This window comes from Hydra viridissima, unplaced genomic scaffold (genome assembly GCF_058129835.1).
Source record: "Hydra viridissima isolate aposymbiotic clone 2 unplaced genomic scaffold, HvirCarnegie_v1 scaffold_20, whole genome shotgun sequence".
Classification (NCBI taxonomy): domain Eukaryota; kingdom Metazoa; phylum Cnidaria; class Hydrozoa; order Anthoathecata; family Hydridae; genus Hydra; species Hydra viridissima.
Genome location: NW_028324319.1, coordinates 821,086 through 840,217, shown reverse-complemented (window position 1 = coordinate 840,217; position 19,132 = coordinate 821,086). Strand labels below are relative to the sequence as shown.

The 19,132-nt window shown below is 29.5% G+C and overlaps 3 protein-coding genes across 3 annotated transcripts; 2 read left to right on the top strand and 1 right to left on the bottom strand.

The window, feature by feature from the left end:
* Nucleotides 1-830: 830 nt before the first annotated feature.
* LOC149876456 (sialate O-acetylesterase-like) lies at nucleotides 831-4,764 on the top strand. The gene is made up of 7 exons (XM_090075351.1): nucleotides 831-1,129; nucleotides 1,346-1,527; nucleotides 1,610-1,754; nucleotides 2,482-2,641; nucleotides 2,737-2,962; nucleotides 3,444-3,809; nucleotides 4,205-4,764. Exons 1-7 carry the CDS (start codon nucleotides 928-930, stop codon nucleotides 4,538-4,540), a joined length of 1,617 nt encoding a protein of 538 aa, XP_089931477.1. The 5' UTR covers nucleotides 831-927; the 3' UTR covers nucleotides 4,541-4,764.
* A 6,732-nt stretch (nucleotides 4,765-11,496) lies between these two features.
* On the top strand, nucleotides 11,497-13,728 carry LOC145187749 (uncharacterized). The gene is made up of 2 exons (XM_090075286.1): nucleotides 11,497-12,275; nucleotides 12,593-13,728. The coding sequence occupies exons 1-2, from the start codon at nucleotides 11,856-11,858 to the stop codon at nucleotides 13,103-13,105; spliced, it is 933 nt and encodes a 310-aa protein (XP_089931412.1). The 5' UTR covers nucleotides 11,497-11,855; the 3' UTR covers nucleotides 13,106-13,728.
* Nucleotides 13,729-16,439: 2,711 nt separating this feature from the next.
* LOC149876455 (uncharacterized) lies at nucleotides 16,440-18,506 on the bottom strand. Its single transcript, XM_090075389.1, has 2 exons — nucleotides 17,968-18,506; nucleotides 16,440-17,834 (listed from the first exon to the last, which is right to left on the bottom strand). The coding sequence occupies exons 1-2, from the start codon at nucleotides 18,080-18,082 to the stop codon at nucleotides 16,669-16,671; spliced, it is 1,281 nt and encodes a 426-aa protein (XP_089931515.1). The 5' UTR covers nucleotides 18,083-18,506; the 3' UTR covers nucleotides 16,440-16,668.
* Nucleotides 18,507-19,132: the final 626 nt, after the last annotated feature.

Genomic DNA, 19,132 nt, shown 5'->3' with positions numbered 1-19,132 from the left:
AACCGTGTTATGCGAACGATCGGTTGATGACTGTTTGAACCCATCTTTTTAAAAGTAAGTTTGAAATATAAAAAAATGTTGATAAAGGTAATTAGTTGATGAGAATCTATAATTATTTTCAAGGGAATTTCGACAGGATTTCTCAGTTAATACATAAAAAAAACACCTCACGAGAAAAAACATATTTGATCGATTTAACAGCAGAAAATTTTTATTTTGATGTCTTCATACCTTTGAAGGTTTTTTTTTTTCACTGATACCATTTTAAGTGAATTTATCAAAAGATTATAACGCGTTTCAAAACAAAAGCTCAGTATTTATTAAAAAGCGAAACAACAATTTAATAAAACTTAGAACGGCTTTGATTTTGCGGCTCAAATTTTTAGTTAAGTCATAATTTTGGTGTCCACTAACGCAAATAAAAATTTATTAAATTTTGTCACAAACGTTCAGTATATAAAATCTCATTGTTATTCATAATTTCATATGAATGTTCGGTAAACTCTATATAAGTATTCGGTAAATTCTTTTGACAGATAAAAATAACGCTTTTCTTAATTATCAAAACTGTTTCTCTGTTTTATTTTATAATAAAATGAAACAAAAACGCAATTAAACTCCGCACGGGTTTTAAATGCGTTTTAAAACTTTTCATGAAAAAAAATTGTTCATCAAAATAAAACTCGTTGGGATAAAAAAAACACAATATAAAATTAGCATACCCAAATACTCTTGCTAAAAAACATTGTGTTTTTAGCAAAAGTGTGAATTGTTGTGTTAAAGAAACATCTCACGATAGCGAGAAACGCGTTAATGTTTTTCTTTATGCAAATCTCATAACTTGAGTCACTTCCGACAGTAAATACTGCGATATATTTGCTGTGCAACAAATAAAATTAGAATAAAGAAGCTGCAACGTCGATAAAAATGCTGACATTTTTTTTTGTATTGGTTTTACTTTGTGAAAGAAGCTACGGATTGTCAGTTTTTCGATTTGCAAACCATTATGCTGATCATATGGTGTTACAAAAAAGTCCCTATAATGCTGTTGTTTGGGGATTTGGAGAAGAAGGCAGAGATGTCATCATAGAAGTCAAAGGAACACGCTACATCACGGTTGTTCGAAAAAGTAGATCAGAAAATATTATATATATAATTTTTCTCACATGAAATAATGAAATATTCAAAAGATTTAAAATTCAGCAGTAGCTTGCTGATCCTCAATTGCATCTTTCCTTTTTAATTTAAGTTTTGTTTATGTTTATTATTTGCAAACTTGTAAAGTGTCATTTAGAATGTTATTACATATCTGCTGCTTGGCTTTGACTAACTACTTTTCGTTTAGACGCAAGTGGAGATAACGTTTGGAGTGTCGTATTAGACAAACAAGAACCTGGCGAGCCAGTTTCAATAGAGGGTACTTCGATTGTTGGCAATAGATTAGTGACCATTCAGATTAATGATGTTTTATTCGGAAATGTCTGGCTTTGTGGTGGACAGAGTAACATGCAGTTTGCAGTAAATCAGGTAATCCTTCAAGAATCGAAGAATTCCTCTCTAAAGAGTTTATTAATTGTATCAGTTTAGTTATAATAAAAAACTCTTTCAGGCATCCACATCTGAGGATGAGAAGAAAATTGCTTCAACCTACACAAACATTCGTTTTTTTACCTCGGCAAGATACTATTCAAGCGTTCCTATTAGAGAAATTTCAACAGCCAACATTGAACAACAATGGACCTTACCATCCGCAGGTAACGTCTCTTACTTAGAATAACACGCCGTAACTCTAGTTACGATGTTCTCTTCCCTAATAAAAAATTTTTGTTTTTGCCGAGTTGAAATTCTTTTTGGGTTATAAAAGTAAGGAACCTTTACGAATAAATATTGTAATACCATCGATATTATAATATCATTCACAAGTCATTATTCATAATTTATCTTCATAAATCGTTTAATTGATATTTTATTTTACAAATATTCGCCCGTTAAGAAATTGTGAATCTCGAGTCAAAAGCAGATATTGCGATATATATAGTTAAAAGTAGATATTGCGGTCAATATCTGCTTTTAACTATATATATCGCAATATCTGCTTTTCACTGAGGGGGTTTTTATAAACTTTAAAAAAAGTGCAATATCAAAAAACATTGAGGGGGTTTTTATAAACTTTAAAAAGTTATTTATTACTTACAGTTTTTAAAATCAACTTTTAAAATCTTACGTTACTTTTATTTTTAAAATCAAAACTTAAATTTATTGAAAAAAAAATTATTAAAAAAAGTCCTCAAAATTTTTCTTGCGCAACATTAAAAAAAGTCTTCAAAATTTTTCTTGCGTTTGAGGTAACTAAATTTTGGGGTAAAATGGGGTAACTAAAAAACCTTCCATCAAGAACTCCCTCATTTTATATTAATAACAAGAATGGTAAGAAGATTGCGAAGCCTTTTTTTAAGCATTTGTATTTTACTGTAATAATAGCAACCGTTGGTCCATTTTCTGCTGTTTGCTGGATGTATGGACGAAAATTATACGATCTCTATAAAGTACCAATTGGATTAATATCGTCTAATTACGGAGGAAGCTGTATTGAATCTTGGTCATCTCCTGAAACTCTCAGGGTTTGTAATGCGACCTCCAGGTAAATTTTAAGCTTCATTATAAACTTCTTTAAAAAATTAAAATGATTTATTCTCATTAACTTTAAACTATTTTGTTAATTCTATGTAAATTTAGTGAACCCGCATCATTCAACCATGACAACGTGTTATGGAACGCTATGATTTTCCCGTTTCTCAACACTACAATTTATGGAACTATATGGTACCAAGGAGAACAAAACGCTCACAAGCCGGATGGGTACAACTGTACGTTTCCCGCCATGATTAATGGTTGGAGAAAAGAGTGGAGAAGCGGAACAGGTGGACAAACAGATGCAAAGTTTCCCTTTGGCTTTGTTCAGGTTCGTTTTTCACCAAATTTCCACTAGATTTTTTGCTTTTTATTTTCATAAACAAGTTTAACTTAAGAAACAAATATTGGTTACAACGAGACAATCAGATAAAAACGAGATAAACAAGAAAATCAGATAAACACGAGATAAACAAAACAAACAGATAAAAATGAGAGATAAAACAAAACAATCAAATAAAAATCAGATAAAAAACAAGACAATCAGATAAAAACGAGAAAATCATGACAATCAGATAAAAACGAAATAAAATTCTATCAATAACTTTACCAAACCAGTAAGCAATATATAAACTATAAATATAAAAATGAAAATAACAACAGCGAAATAGAACGTAAAGAAAAGACCAGAGTGTGTAAGTAATGTTTAACTTAAGAAACCTAAGCAAGTAAGAATTGAAAAAGTAACAAAAATTTAATTCCTAAACATAATAGTTATAATAATTTTAATAAGCTGTATGGCAACATTTTAGCTCGCTTCGCTATCCGACGTTAATATTCCTGGATTTCCCACAATTCGATGGCTTCAAACTGCAGGATATGGTTATGTGCCTAATAAGCAACAAGAGAATGTTTTTATGGCAGTTGCCATGGATCTGGCTGACGACAAATCTCCGTACGGTAGTATTCATCCACGAGACAAAGCTGATATGGCCGAGAGATTGGTGTTAGGTGCACGCGCAGTTATTTTCAACGAAAGTGTATACTGGACTGGACCGATCTTTGACAAAGCATTGGTTTGTCTGTCAATGAAAGGACCGCAAAACATCATAGTTTATTACAAAGCGGAATCAGTTCCAGCTCAAGGCATTGAAATTGTCAATTTGGATGGGTTTGAGGTTTGTTTTTATTATTGTTCGTGTAATTATTTTTAGGAAGCATTTAAAAGCTAGTTTATTAGATGCAATTATAGTTAATTCTAACCATAAACATTGGAAAGGTTTTTATGATTTTTAAAAATTTTAAAAACTTTCATGTTTAAATCTTAAATTGATATCCATCTTTTTCTTAAAAACTTTGGGTCCAGAGAAGAATGTCGTTTGACCAAAGATGCTTTGTTATAAAATACTTCTAAAATATGTAAAATGAAAGTTTCTTTTGAATTCTCTGCAATTTTTCTTTTTGGAATTCAAAGCTGCCTTTTTTAAAAAAGGTATTTTTCTTATTAATTTAATTATTTTTTTTGTAAATTTTTTTTTGTAGCATTAAAAAAAGAAAAACATTTTTGTAATAGGTGCAACAGAGCAATGGTAGTTGGATAGAAGCTCAAGTTTCCTACGCAACCAACAACAAAGTTCTTCTTGTTGCAAACGCTGGTGCTGTTTATGGGCTTAGATACGCCTGGAAACAAAACCCTTGCCCCTTTAAGAGCTGCGCAATTTACTCTGGAGGATCAAACTTACCGAGTCCACCCTTCATAAGCTATGGTCCGTTTCAATACGTTCACAATTCAATCAATGACTGGTTTAATGATAAAGAAAAGTTTAAACGAAAAATAGTTTTTCATCAGGAAGATGTTCAACTTTGTCAGCTTCAGAAAAAGAAAAACTATAAAAAACTACTTTTATAAGAACTTTATTTCGGAAGTATTTTTTAAAGTAAAATTAATGTGTGTAAACGCGTAATATATTTTTATTAAATATTGTTAAAGATAATTATTAATAAAGATTTGGTAAACAAGGAGACATTTTGAAAACATTTTTCAAGAGGAATTGATCTGAAAACATTTTTATTATTTCAGCTCTATTCATTATTAGATTGCAGAGAAAAAAATAAATGCTTTTGTCGACTTTATTCATCCCAATCTTTGTAGCAAAATATTATTTTACTTTTTTGTAAATATAAGAGTATTAGAATTGAAGACCAAGATAACTAGACCCAGACTGCAGGAACAAAACAGATGTTATTGGTGGTATGTTTTGTAGAAAACTCCGGTAATGTTTTTATAGTACGTTCAAAATCTTGCCTCTGAAGCAAATGATTTCTTCAGATAAAAATGGCTACTTTTATGATTTATGCAGCTTATGTGGCAAAACTATTAGATCAGTGATATGATGTCTGTTTCTCGATGGTTGGCTACAACGTTGGAGTCACGCTATAATAGAAAACAGGCTTCTCCGATCAAATTTTTTGAAAAGCTCCACACACCGACAAATTGTTCTGTTTAACGATTTAAGCTGTGACATTAGATAGATAACCAGAATTTCTTCGTTGGTTCAAGTTCAGAAAAAGGTTATACAAAAAACCTTAAGAAAAAAAATAAAAAAACCATAAGAAAAAATGTAAAAAAAACCATGAAAAAAAGTTTAAAAACCATCTTGATATTTCTGAAACTTGTAAAATAAAAAATTAAATTGTAATAATTGATAGTTATTATTAAAAAAAAACTCTTATAATAATTTGATTTTTTGAAATGATGATTGCATCAAATATTATAGATTTATGCAGTAACTTATAAATTTAAAAGTGGATCTAATCAAATTAAAAAAATTTTACGAACCAAAATATTTGAAAGATTATGGACCATTTCAGAATAATTATTGATATCAATTTTGAGAAACTCCGTTCAACAGAAGCAACAGAATTTGGAGTAATCAATAAAATTCGAACTAAGACTTTGAGAAGCGAATCAACCAATTGAATTTTATAAACGATTATCTTTTCGAGCGGAAGCTAAACAATTCGATTGTCTCAAAAGAAAGGATCACCGGATATTATTTTGTTCTCCCAAATTAATATGAAATCTTTGATGGACATCGTCACAGCAATCTTTTCACAAAAATACAACTTCATTCAATCACCATGAACTTCCTTGGAAGTGGTTTTCTTTAGACAAACAGATATTTGCGTACAAAAATACATTTTGAAAAGCAACCTTTGAAAATCTTTGAAAAAAATGTTGCTTTTTTGCACAACCAGTAAGCTTGGAAAAATGCTCTTTTTTTTCGTCTTTTTTTATTCGCTCTTAGCGGTGACCGATGTACAATTTATAAGGCATTAAAGAAATACGAAAGAAAATAATTAAACAGAGATATTTATGAAATAAAAACTGGACTATAGAATAAATTTACAAATAGTTGAAGAAAGGAAATGATTTTAAAAAAATTAGACAATCATAGAAATTATTTATTTATCTATAAATATATTTTAATATTATAATAAAATGTTATTTATTTATATATAAATATATAAAAGAAATATACAAATAGTTGAAAGAAAGGAAATGATTTTAAAAAAAAATTCGACAAAGACAAAAATTATTTAAAAATTAAATTTCAAAAACATTCAGTATAAATTTTTAAGTGCACTTTATGATTAATATTTATGTATAATTTATGTATCTTATAGTACTTAATTACCCAATCCAGTTTGTTAGGCGGTTGATAACATTACTGCATGGAAAGCGAAAATGGTATATTGATCTAAAATTTTGATGAATTTTTTATTTTCTTTTTTTGTTACAAGATACCAGATATGAGCATACTGCATGAATTATTAGCTGAGTGTGTAATACTCAGTTGTGTATACTCACTGAGTATACACAACTCAGAGGTTCTTTCAAGGATTATTAAATGCATAAATGTAAATAATTAATAGGTATATTATTTAATAAGAATAATAAATATAAAAAATTTATTTTTTTAAATAATTTATATTATTTTATTTACATATTATTCTTTGCAATATTCCAGCTCTCATGAACTGAGTTAATGTTTTTTGACTTGTTATTCAAAACGGCTTTTCAATAATAAGTCATATGTAAACTTATATGCATCATACATATTTTTGGTAACATACATTAATGTATATGTCATCAAAAAAAAGCTTTAAGGGAACTTTTAGATAATATATACATTATGTATGTTGCCAAAAAAAATGTATAATAAATATAAGTTTACAAGTTTGAATGTTAATAACTATCCCTTAACGTTTGGAAATAATTACTCCGAGTTTAAAATATGAAAACAATAATAACAGTAATAATATTAATAAAACAATGATAACAACAATATTGTTTTGATTGCATAAAAAACGTCTTTAAAAATATTTTCATAATATATTACATCATCTAATATACTTTTTTTTTACCTATATTGTATCCCAGCAAGCATACAACGTTGAAACAACGTTGAAATAACGTTGATCGACGTTGAAATAACGTTGATCGACGTTGAAATAACGTTGATCGACGTTGAAATAACGTTGATCGACGTTGAAATAACGTTGATCGACGTTGAAATAACGTTGATCGACGTTGAAATAACGTTGATCGACGTTGAAATAACGTTGATCGACGTTGAAATAACGTTGATCGACGTTGAAATAACGTTGATTGACGTTGAAATACCGTTGATCGACGTTGAAATACCGTTGATCGACGTTGAAATACCGTTGATCGACGTTGAAATAACGTTGATCAACGTTGAAATAACGTTGATCGACGTTGAAATAACGTTGTTTCAACGTTGTGTGCTTGCTGGGATACTATTATACTAACTGTTATACATTATGGCTACAGTTATACAGAAAGTAAATCATTTTATCACGATGCTAAGTTTCCAAAATATTTTACCTTAAAAAGAAACTCAGCTGCCTACCATGCAGCTGCCTACCATGCAGCTGCCTACCATGCAGCTGCCTACCATGCAGCTGCCTACCATGCAGCTGCCTACCATGCAGCTGCCTACCATGCAGCTGCCTACCATGCAGCTGCCTACCATGCAGCTGCCTACCATGCAGCTGCCTACCATGCAGCTGCCTACTATGAAGTTGTATTGTTAACCATCTAGCACACAGAATTGGATAGTTAATAACTAAAGGTACATAAGTTATATAACAATTGGTAATGATTTGAGATTTGGGATTTCTGCACTAGCAATTAATAAATTACTGTTACCAGCTGGCAACGTTGCAGGTTGCGGTTATAACAATATAGAGCTAATAATTTGTTTCCATTGTCTAAAATGACAACTTATGCAAATACTCTTTCTTTACAACTATTAAAAAAACTAAATTTAAACAAACTAAAATTAAAATTTATGCTTAGCTTTACTGAAAATTTGTATTTTATTTTATCATCTTTATTCTGAAAAACGAAAAACAGAAAAGTAAATATACAGCAAGTTATTAGAAAAATATAATAATATCTAAAATTTACGTAAATTTGTAATATTCCATTATCTTTTATGAAAAAATTATTATGTTAAACAAAAAAATAGATTTTTATTTTAAACTTATATATTTATCAACATTTGAACTTAAGATATAAACCTTCATTATCATCAGTTTCTTAATATTCTAAAAATCGTTCGTAAATTCCGCCGCCATCTTCAGAGGCCAAAACTGGCTTCAAAAAATTTGGCATATACGCTATCCAGTTATATTTTGAGATTATATTTTGAGATTATATTTTGAGATCGGTGATTTTTAAATGATTTTTCACTCAGATTTGTAACAAGGGTCCAAATAGTTGGCAACCGGGTAGACAACTTGTCTGGAATTCTTTGAAACTTTAAGCAATGCTTAAAGGCAAGTAGCACCCTGAGTAAATTTAAGCTATCCAGACCAGTGATTAGATTTTGAGATCAGTGGAGTTTTGGTTATTTTCCTCCTCTGCTAAGTTCTTTAATTGAAGTACTCAAAAGCTGGTGGATTATGAAGGCTGCACTGATGTAAATTATACTAGGAGGTTACATTGGTCTAGCCTCCTAGTTCTTTTAGATAAAGTATTGTGTCAGCTATTTCATCTAAACCCTACAGACTGATATACCACAAAGTTATTTTAACAGATTTTGACAGAGCAAGCACCAACTTTGAAAGACTTTAAACGCTTATTTTATTGTCATTATTTAATAAACTTTTCCATATTTAAATTAAGAGTTTTTTTTCTCAATAATCAAATATTTTCCACCAGAATATTGGCGTTCTACCAGTGGCGTTGCACCAGTGTACCATGGAGAATTAAATCAATCATTGTCGAATTTATTCTAAAACACCCGCAAGTCGCACAGAATGGCCATTTGCCATTGCATACTTCTGTAAGTGCTTATTGCAAAAACTTCTTTCCTCCAAACTTAGTTCCAAAACAATAACCATCAAACTGCATTTTGATTTTTACTTTAAAAAGAAATTTTTGGAATAGCAGACCCGTCAGTGTACTCCTTGTTCACAAAACTATCTTCTACTGAAAAAATTTACTACCTAAGTTTGGCCCACTGTGCTCTAGGGAGGACATTCTGGGTTTTTTTACTTTGTCACATTTATGTTTGTGTGACAAAATGGAAGAACTCCCCCCCCCCCCTACCTATTCTCATTTTATGGTAGCAGGGGAGGTAAGTAATTAAAACTCTGTCAAAATCATCAATGTTGCTCAAAATTACATTTTCTCATCAGTATAAAAATCTTAACCGTTTTCGTTGGTGTAATTTTTAAAAAAATAAAACAGTTTTAACCTTGTAAAAAAAAAAGCTTCATCGAGAGAAAAGATTCTATTGAGAATATTATTATAAAAGGAAAGAGGGTCAGATATTGAGCTGTCAGAAAATTAAGATCAGGAGGAAGGCCAAAGTGTTGAGCAAGAAGATGAAAGTTCAGACGTGAAGAAGAGAAAAGAAAAGACACCCCGGAAACCAATATGGATGAAAAGTAGCATGGTAAGTTAGGACCATGAACTTGAAAATTGCGAGAGCAAATAAAAGTTCCAACCTTTTAACATTTAAGATCCTTTTAAGATTTAGATCACATAGGCATTACAATGTCAAAAATACAACTTTTTTCGCCAGTTTTGGACCATACTAAATAAAGAATCATAGATGAAAACTGACTTTATGAATCATTTTTGTGAAATCATCCGCTGCTAATTTGTAAAAAATTTTGGATATTTGTATCGGCCCCCACATTTTTCTCTATGTTTAGCGTGTCACGCACTGTCACTTAGAGAGAGCCATCGATGCAGTCTTTTAAATCTCGTCGATTAATTACGTGTACTGTCCCATCATACAACCTCCTTAAAAAATGTTCAATTTTTCCCACGGAGAAAAGCATTCCGTCAGGGACGACATTTCGACGTAAAAGTTCAAAAATTCAATAACAAAAGTTTCAGCGGTAATCTTTTTATCTAACTCTTAAGTCAAAGATTTATAAAGTCAAAAATTTTCCGACAATATATATTAGTTTGAAAAATGCAATAGATACATAAATTCTTTTATAACTTTGACTGTAGGAAACACAAGTTTTTTTATACTTAGAATTAGTATAGTGGGACTCGACTATACAAATTACTGATATCCGATATATTAAATGCAATTATAGGTTACGAATGATATTGCCATTATTAAAACGCATTTGTCATTTTTATAAAACAAAAGAAAATTGAGATTATTACAAAATGGTCAAAAAGAAAACATAACTTCTCAACGCAAAGATTACAAAGCAAAAAAAAGATATTTACTACTTTAATTTTTATGTCAAATGAGGTGCATGCTGGTATACTATACTTAAAACTAAAACTGAAAAAGAAAGGAAATGTCAGAATCGGGAAACTGAAGATATTTCGGATTAAGGATATTTCGGGTACCGCAAAAATAAAAACCAAAAACTTAAATCAGATAGCAGTTGCAGAATGCGGTTTTAAAATTACTTTTCTTAATTGATCAATTGATTGATTTAATGATTGATTTAACGATCTACTTTTTTCATGAAAATTCTTTTTTTATTTAAATAAAACAAAAACAGCTAAAATCAATGAAAAATATAACAGGCAAATGATTCAAGTAATAAAACTCCGCTAATTTTAAATTTAAATGCAACAGGGGAATTAATCAAGATATTTGTGTTTCAAGCATTGAAAGGCTTGAAAAACTTATAATCAAATTAAAATGTTCCATTATGAAACATAATAAAAAATATTTATCAGACTTGATTTGGTGGTCTGTTAGGTAATTGCGTCGTGTGTCTTGTGACAAAACACTTGACAATTACTTTGTTATTATTAAAGCACTATATTAAAAGTTGTTTTTTTTTAAAGATCTTTCAAAGTTGTAATCATTATAAAATACAACTTTCAAATGTGCAGTAAACAGTTCCCAATTTTTAAACTTTGATAGTTTCTGTTTTCAACGCGATTAAAAAGTTATTTATTAATTAACAACAGAATCAGCTTGACCAATCCCAGTCAAAATCTCCGAAATAGAATATTTATTCTATTTCAGAGATTTTGGTCGAGTTCGTTTATTTATTTTTTTTTTTTGGTTTCACTTTTCTTAATAAAATTCTAATGCTTAATTACTTTTTAGTTTTACAAAACGTGAAATATGTTTACATGTTTTGAAAACATTTTCTTGCAATTGTCAATCAATTTAATGAAATTCGAATACGAAATGCCAAACCGAATACGCGTAAGTTAAGAGTGATTAGTCAACGACGTAACTTAAATCTAACTGCAAACTTTAACAGCGGCTTTAAATGAATCGGATAACCTAATTCCGTCCGTTATTAAAATTATTCTTAAGAGAAAAGTAGGAAACTCAATCAGACAAAGTCACTAATGATACTTTGTACCTACTTGTTAAATTCTCAAACAGTTTTTCAATCTTTTTGGAAATGTTTTTTCAATTACGTTAGTTTTTTTCATCGAGGGTATTTTGAAACAATCAAACCGTTGACGTTTAAGAAACCGAGTAATACAGAATAAAAGAATTTTTTTGTTTCCCACAAATAATCTAGGTAATTAAAATTCCAGCATGCTCTATAAATGTTTTACAGTATTGTTACCGCTTGTTCTTGTGGTAAGTTTGATTTCGATGTGTATTTTTTCTCTGGTCTTGCAAAAAACGTTAGTTTTAAAATAAAAGAATTCGAAGAGTATTACGATCGTAGTGTTAAAAATGGAACTTAACGAAAAGAGGAGTAATATTAAAACTTATTTAAATGATGAATGTAGGACTTTAGACTTAAAAGAAAACTTAGTTGGTGAACTCGACTCTAAGAAAATGAATTTACAGCCATCACTGACACAACCTAACACCAAGGGACAAATCAGACTAACGATATTTCAAAAAAGCAGAGACCTTCTTACCTTAAAAAGAACTAAAACACTTTCAATGAGCTTCGTAAATGAGTTCAATTCAAGCAGCAAGTTTAAAGAAATCAAACGAACATCTTCGTTCGGCACCAAGCTTTCGGAAGTCCAACCAATAAATTCTTATAGTGTAAATTCCAATAAGTTGTGTGACATTACAGAAACTAAAGAATACAAAGATATCTACACCGCTAACTTAAGACTTTACAGTTCGATCATCGCCAAGGTATCTGGTAGAATAATTATCTTTTGGATTAATGAATTAATGAAAAAAATTATTTTTTGAACTTATATATATATATAAACTATATATATATATAAACTATATATATATATATATATATATATATATATATATATATATATATATATATATATATATATATATATATATATATATGTATATATATATATATATATATATATATATATACATATATATATATATATACATATATATATATATATATATATATATATATATATATATATATATATATATATATATATATATATATATATATATGTATTTATTTATTTTAGCAACTTGCTACTAGCGGCAGCGCAGGTCGAGAACTTAACAATTGCCGCTTAATGCAATCGAGAAGAAGGAGTTCTGGGATCAATATATTGCAAGCGCATCATCCGTTAGCAGATCAATCAAAAGTAACCCGCTACTGTAACAATGAAATCCACCGCGAGAAGAAAAGCTCAATGATGCCGTTCGATGTCGTTGTAGAAAACAAAAAAGATATTGAAAAAAATATTGTTAAAAATAACAAAAACAATGAAATTATTTCTCCCGAACCCATCAACAATAAAATTCTCGCAAATAATCAATGTCTCAGTACGATCAATACTTTCAATAGCATCAGTTTAATGCCCGACAAGGGCGACAGTTTTCAAAGAAACAGCGAGTTGCTGAATAAAAACCTTCGATCTCAGTCTGGAATCGAACGACATAAACTGTACCTAAAAAGAATTAATTCTTTTGATGATACGATGAGAAAAACGAACGAGTTTCTGCTGAAGGTGAAAGCTTCTAAGGTTCATTAGACAGTTTTTTTAAAGAGAAAATAATGTTATTGTAAAAATTATATTATAATCATATTAAAGTAGGAATTACAGAGTAAATATTTATTTCTTATAAACGCTACAATTTTTATAAAATAAATGATTGTAGTTTTTAGCATAAACTTTTTGGCTTCTCCCGTATATCAAAAACTTTTTTAACTTGATTTTTTAAGATTTTAATGTGTAACTATCTCCTTTTTAATCCTGTTTGCTCTTCTGATAGCTTTGTTTTAAGTTTCTTTAAAATGAAATTTTGTTTGGACATTTTCTTGAGTACCAGCAACAACAACAAATCGTCTAAAGCAACTTTGCCGGCTGTTGGTAAAAATTTTATTTTTGAAATATCCTAACTTCTCACCATTTCCTTTGACCCTACTCTCCTCTTTCTCCCTCTCTCGAGCTTCTTCGCTTCCCCCTCCCTCTCCTTACACTTTTCCTGCATTATTTAATAGAAGGAAGTGCGTAAACAGTTACATTCAGGATACATTGCAATATTTATAAGTTTTAGTTCCCAATATAAACAATTTCGCGTTAATTCATGTAAAAATAATTTGACATTTTTAGAATAGATATTATCTTGTTTCTTCTTATCAAGAACTGATAAATATTTTCTTTTTTTTTTTTTTTTGTTAATTTTTTTTTTTTTTTTTTGAAAGTAAGCAACTTATAAAATTTAATTTCATGTATTTTAATTTGTTAATTGTTAAAAATTTAATTTCATGTATTTTAATTTGTTAATCGCTAAAACTTTAATTTCATGTATTTTAATTTGTTAATCGTTAAAAATTTAATTTCATGTATTTTAATTTGTTAATCTTTAAAACTTTAATTTCATGTATTTTAATTTGTTAATCGTTAAAAATTTATTAGTGATAATTATAAAATCGAAAAATTTGAAAAAGATTCTGCTTTAAGGTTAAAAATGCGCAAATAAAATACAAAGTCTTTATTCGTATTTATTAACAAAGAACACATGAAGGAAGTTGACAAAAAGCTAATAAACGGTTATGATAAGTTTTAAGCTGGGACGGTAATGAATGAGTTTATAAAGCTAGTTAGGGTAACGGATAAGCAACTAAGTGACGATGGTTAAACACCCCAAAGAAGATGGGGTTATGGAAAGATCATGTAAAACTATATTGATGATTAAACATTATGGAATGATATTAAATTTCGGAATGACGGTAAAATAGATCAACTAAATTTGTGCTTTTTATACGAGTCACTTAAAAGTCAAATCAATAAATTCCATTTTTTCACTTTTTTTAAATTTGTCAAAACACTTGAGCAACTTTATATATCCGTAATGAATTTCCCAAATAAAAAGGATTAACAACACTTAAACGAAAAAAAAAAATTGTATTTTAAAGGGAATTTTAAAAAATGATGTAAATTAATTTCACGTCTGGTTTTATGAACTTAATCAATTTGGCAAATGACCGGCTCAATTATTTGCATCGCCCAATACTTGAGCGTTGAACAGTTATCTTGGATTATATATAAACGTAACATAATGACATTAAAATAGACCAACAGAATGCGCTCATACATATTTGTGAAATATTTTATAACAGTTTAAATTAAATGTACAATTAGAGTTTTGACAACTTGCACTTTTTTTTAAACATAAACATACCTAATGGACTAACTTTACACAATTTTTTTGGAACAAAATTAGTTTAAATTACTTCCTCTTAAAGAACTTTTTTCCAAAAATATGTTTGAGATGCTATTATTAGACCTAGATTAGAAAAAATAGCTTCAAGTAATTTCGTGTGAAATATTTTTGTGGAAAAGTTTCTTTTGACGGAAAGATTTCGCTTTGAGGAAATTAGTCTACGGTATGCGACAAAATTATTCATACCTTATTATAAATTATGTTTTAGCAACAAAACATAAAACAAATTGATTTAGATAATTTGAATAGATGCTAAAATAAAAATGGTTATAGCAACATTTATAATTTAAACTAAAGTATTTGTAAAACTAAATCTACAATATTTATAAAAATAATTGGATTGATATACGGACTTTAGGCAAGCCAATCCAATAATTATGTTTCATTTTTTTTTCGAAATATACATTGGCAATGCTACTGGTATGTTTCGGATCATTTTCTTGTTGAAAAACAAATTGGTCTGGTTATCCTAATATATTGACGAAGGCCATTAGGTTGTTTCGTAAAATATTTACATTTCCAGCTCCAGTTAAATTCTCTTTAATTTGAACTAAGCTACTAACTTCATTATAACTGAAAAAGCCCCAAACAATATCATCACCGCCCCGCCCCCCCTTGTTTGATGGTTGCTTTTACAGTTTTTTTTTGTCCAAAGATTTTCCTTTTCTTTTCCGTATTTTTGGTCATTTTTTGGAATTCTTTAGTTCAAATTTACTTTCATCGAACCATAAAGCTGATTTCCAAAAATCGAGTGGCTTTTAAAACTAATTTTTTGCAAAGACAAGAAGTTTTATTCGTTCTCGAAATGAAAGGGTTTTTTTTAAGACGCGGGACCCGAAAAACCCTGCAGAGCAAACTCTACTTTGTATTGTTTGTTCAGAAATGTTCATGCTTAGTTTCTCTTTAATAGCTCTGGCAAAAATAACAGGCTCTCGCTTTACTTCTCTTATAACTCGTTCTCCATTATTATCATTTCGTTTCGTTCCCCATTTTTATTTGTTTTCGCAATACCTACTTATCATTGTGTGTACGTCATTTTTCGGTGTTTACGTTTTTTCGCTGTTTTTAGCTTTACTAACCTTTTTGCACATAACATTGGATAATTATATGTAAAACATTAAATTTCTCTTTGAAGAAAATCTGAACGCGAAACTATAAACCATTTAAAAATATAAACTTTTTAAAAAATGTGACTTTTAATAAAAACATTCAATTTTATCAATCTTCAATTTGAAGTGTTTTAGGTTAATGAATCTCTTTTTGAAAGGACACAAGTCTTAGATGCTCGATAAGGACTTTCTGTAGATTTACATTTTTGACAAAGCCCTAAGAGAAGAATTCAAGGTTGGAGATGAATTCTCATAAGAAACTTAACCAAAATTTATCCGAAAAAAACTGAGAAAAAAAAGACTTTTATTTCTGAACGCAAAAAAATACCAAAAATATATCAGTACATCAAAAACACACTTTCGACTTCCAAAGCGTTATCACCAAAACTTGAATTATTTTAAAATTCATTTTAGTACCATAATCTTTATTATTGCTAAATTATTTTTGTAAAGTTTACTTTTGGAGTTGGTATAATATTTTGATTTAGACTTAAAGGTGGGATACTCTGGTTCTGCAAATTACACATTCTTGACTAAAATAATTTAATGTAATAGAAATCATTTTACTTTAATGCAATTTCAGAAAACAAGATCCAAAAAGTAACAAAAACTTATCCAAAAATATAAATACATCGTCATTTCAAACTTTTCTTTAACAAACATGTTTATAAAACTCATTTATATGTCTAAATTTAGAACCAAATGCAATATCCTTATTATCATTTTTTAAGAAATTTGACAGAATGGTTTTTAAAAATCTATTGTTTCTTTTCTTTATTTTCATCAACCATCCCTTCTTTTGTATATTCGTGTTCTCGTTTCAAAAACATGTGCATGTAGAAAATTCGAGAAAATATAAACTTTAAGCCAAATAGCAAATTACGAACACTTCGATATACAATGTCTCTGATAAGATAAACCTGCGCCCGAAGTGGGTCTAAGCTTCCAAGGCTAATTTCAGAAGCAAAGCGTTGATAAATAGTTGTATTAGCAATCATACTCCAGGTGTCTTTAATAAAAACAGTGACCATCTTGCACAAGTTAACAGCAGGCTGAAACAAAGGCTGCAAAGCTAAAGACATAGATTTAGCTAAACGCACAACAGGTTCACATAAGGCAGTAATAACATTGGCAACACTACGTAAGGGTTTAAAGATTTGAGCTAGAGCATTATACAAGGGGTATATTAAAAGATATATGGGCTTCATATACGTCCACCAGTAAGTAGATAAGATATCCGCATAGGTATCTAGCAATCGAAACCAATCAGTCAGCAGATCCAGGTAAAATACAAAAAAATCAATTATAGGTTGCATATACCTTTGAATAAAGGACACATGTTTATGAAGCTGCCAAACTGCCCAACATAAAGTTAACATTGTATATATCACAATTAAATATTCAAAAACTTGGCGAACTGTACAAGAATACCATTTAGCAGGGATATAGTTTACCCATTCAGGAAGACCCTCTCTAATTTTATTAGGTAATCGCACATCTTTTTCAAGACCTTTTTTGTGCTGTTCTTGAATGTGTAAACGTTCTTTTAGCTTTGCTACTTTGACACGATGCAACAAATTTTTAATCTCATTGGCATATGATACATCAAATGTTGCTTTAACCATACATGATTCTTGTTTAATTGACCCATAAATAGCTTTTTCCATTGAGTCTGTTTCCTCTTTTGGCTTGATTTCAAGTGGGGGTAAAATTTTCCAAGCAATTAAAGGATTATGACACTCAATCAGTAACCGACAAGTTATTGTATCCCAACTACCAAATTTGGAAGTAACACGAAGGTCAGCTGCTGTAATATCAGAGCATTCAAGGGTAGTGTACTTACATTTGTCACCAACTAAGCTATCACGTTCAGGAATTTTGAAAAACAATGTGCTTGATGACCCATCATGCAACAATGAACAAACTTAAAACACAAATAATTACAAGCTAAAATCATAAAATTTATCAAGGACCAATTTCAGAACATACAAACTCTCAGAGTTCAACGTTTATTCATATATATTATTGATATTTTAAAATCTGACTACGTATATTACCTGGAAGGGGAATGCTGGAATTAGGTGAATTTTGATCTTGTTGAAGATTTTGTGAATGATTTTTATAATGATATATTCCACTCTTAAGAGTCATTACAGGTATTTCGCAAGACATTTTCTTATCAACTAAAGCTAGTAATAGTAATAGTAACTTGTTACATGATTATTAACTCGATAAAGCTATATTGCAGATTATGAAAGATAGTCGTTTTAAATGAAGAAATACCAAATCATTTTTAGTATTGACCAACGCGAAAAAATACTGTAACTGATATTCTATTTCTTAGTAATTCGTAATTAAAGAAGCAAAGCTACATGTTTTGAAATTGAGTTCAGCGTAAGTTAATGTTAGCGATTAAACTTATGCTTTAATTCTACATCTTAACATGGTTTCCATCATGATTTCGATAAGCGTTAAAAGCTGTTTGCAAAGTCAGGAGTTACTTTAAACCTCGTTTGCGACAAATGTTTTTATTGTGTTAACCGCGATATTTATAAAACTCATTCCGTCTACAGTTGCGAATTTTTAATTCATTTCTGAAATCAATTACTGACAGCTAAGAATTTTCGTTTTAATTTCCCGGCAAAACGAATAATAACGAATAAATTAAGTTTAAAATAATTCCTATATATAATAAACATAAAAAAGTTGTAAAGTAGCAGAAAAATGTGGCTTTTACGCTACTTTTATTTTTAAGTCTCCTTTTTAGTCGTCTATGCTTTTTTTTGGTTAGTCATCGATGTTTTTGCTATTACTTTTGCTTATCAATATCAACCCTCATCTCCCCACAAATAAGGGTTGAAAGTATGCACACACTTTTGCTTGCATTGGTGATACGTAACAGCGTGCACACTCGCATGCTTAATAGCATACCCAAAGTTGTCTGTTTTAAAAAAACAAGCGTGCATTTTTTTTTTTTTTTTTAATGCATAAATAACCATGCCACGTGCAAACGTTTAGTGGTGATTGTAACTTTTTTTATTATAGACGTCAACTATTCTCTCCCCAAACCTTCAGAGGCAATAAGGGTTGATTAATGATATATATTTACTAGATATCTAACTCGAGCTTCCGCAGTGAAGCAAATTTTTTGCCAGCCTGAAATGACGCAATTATAATTAAAAGCAAAACAAAAATGAAGCTTTGTCAGTTTAAATAAAACGG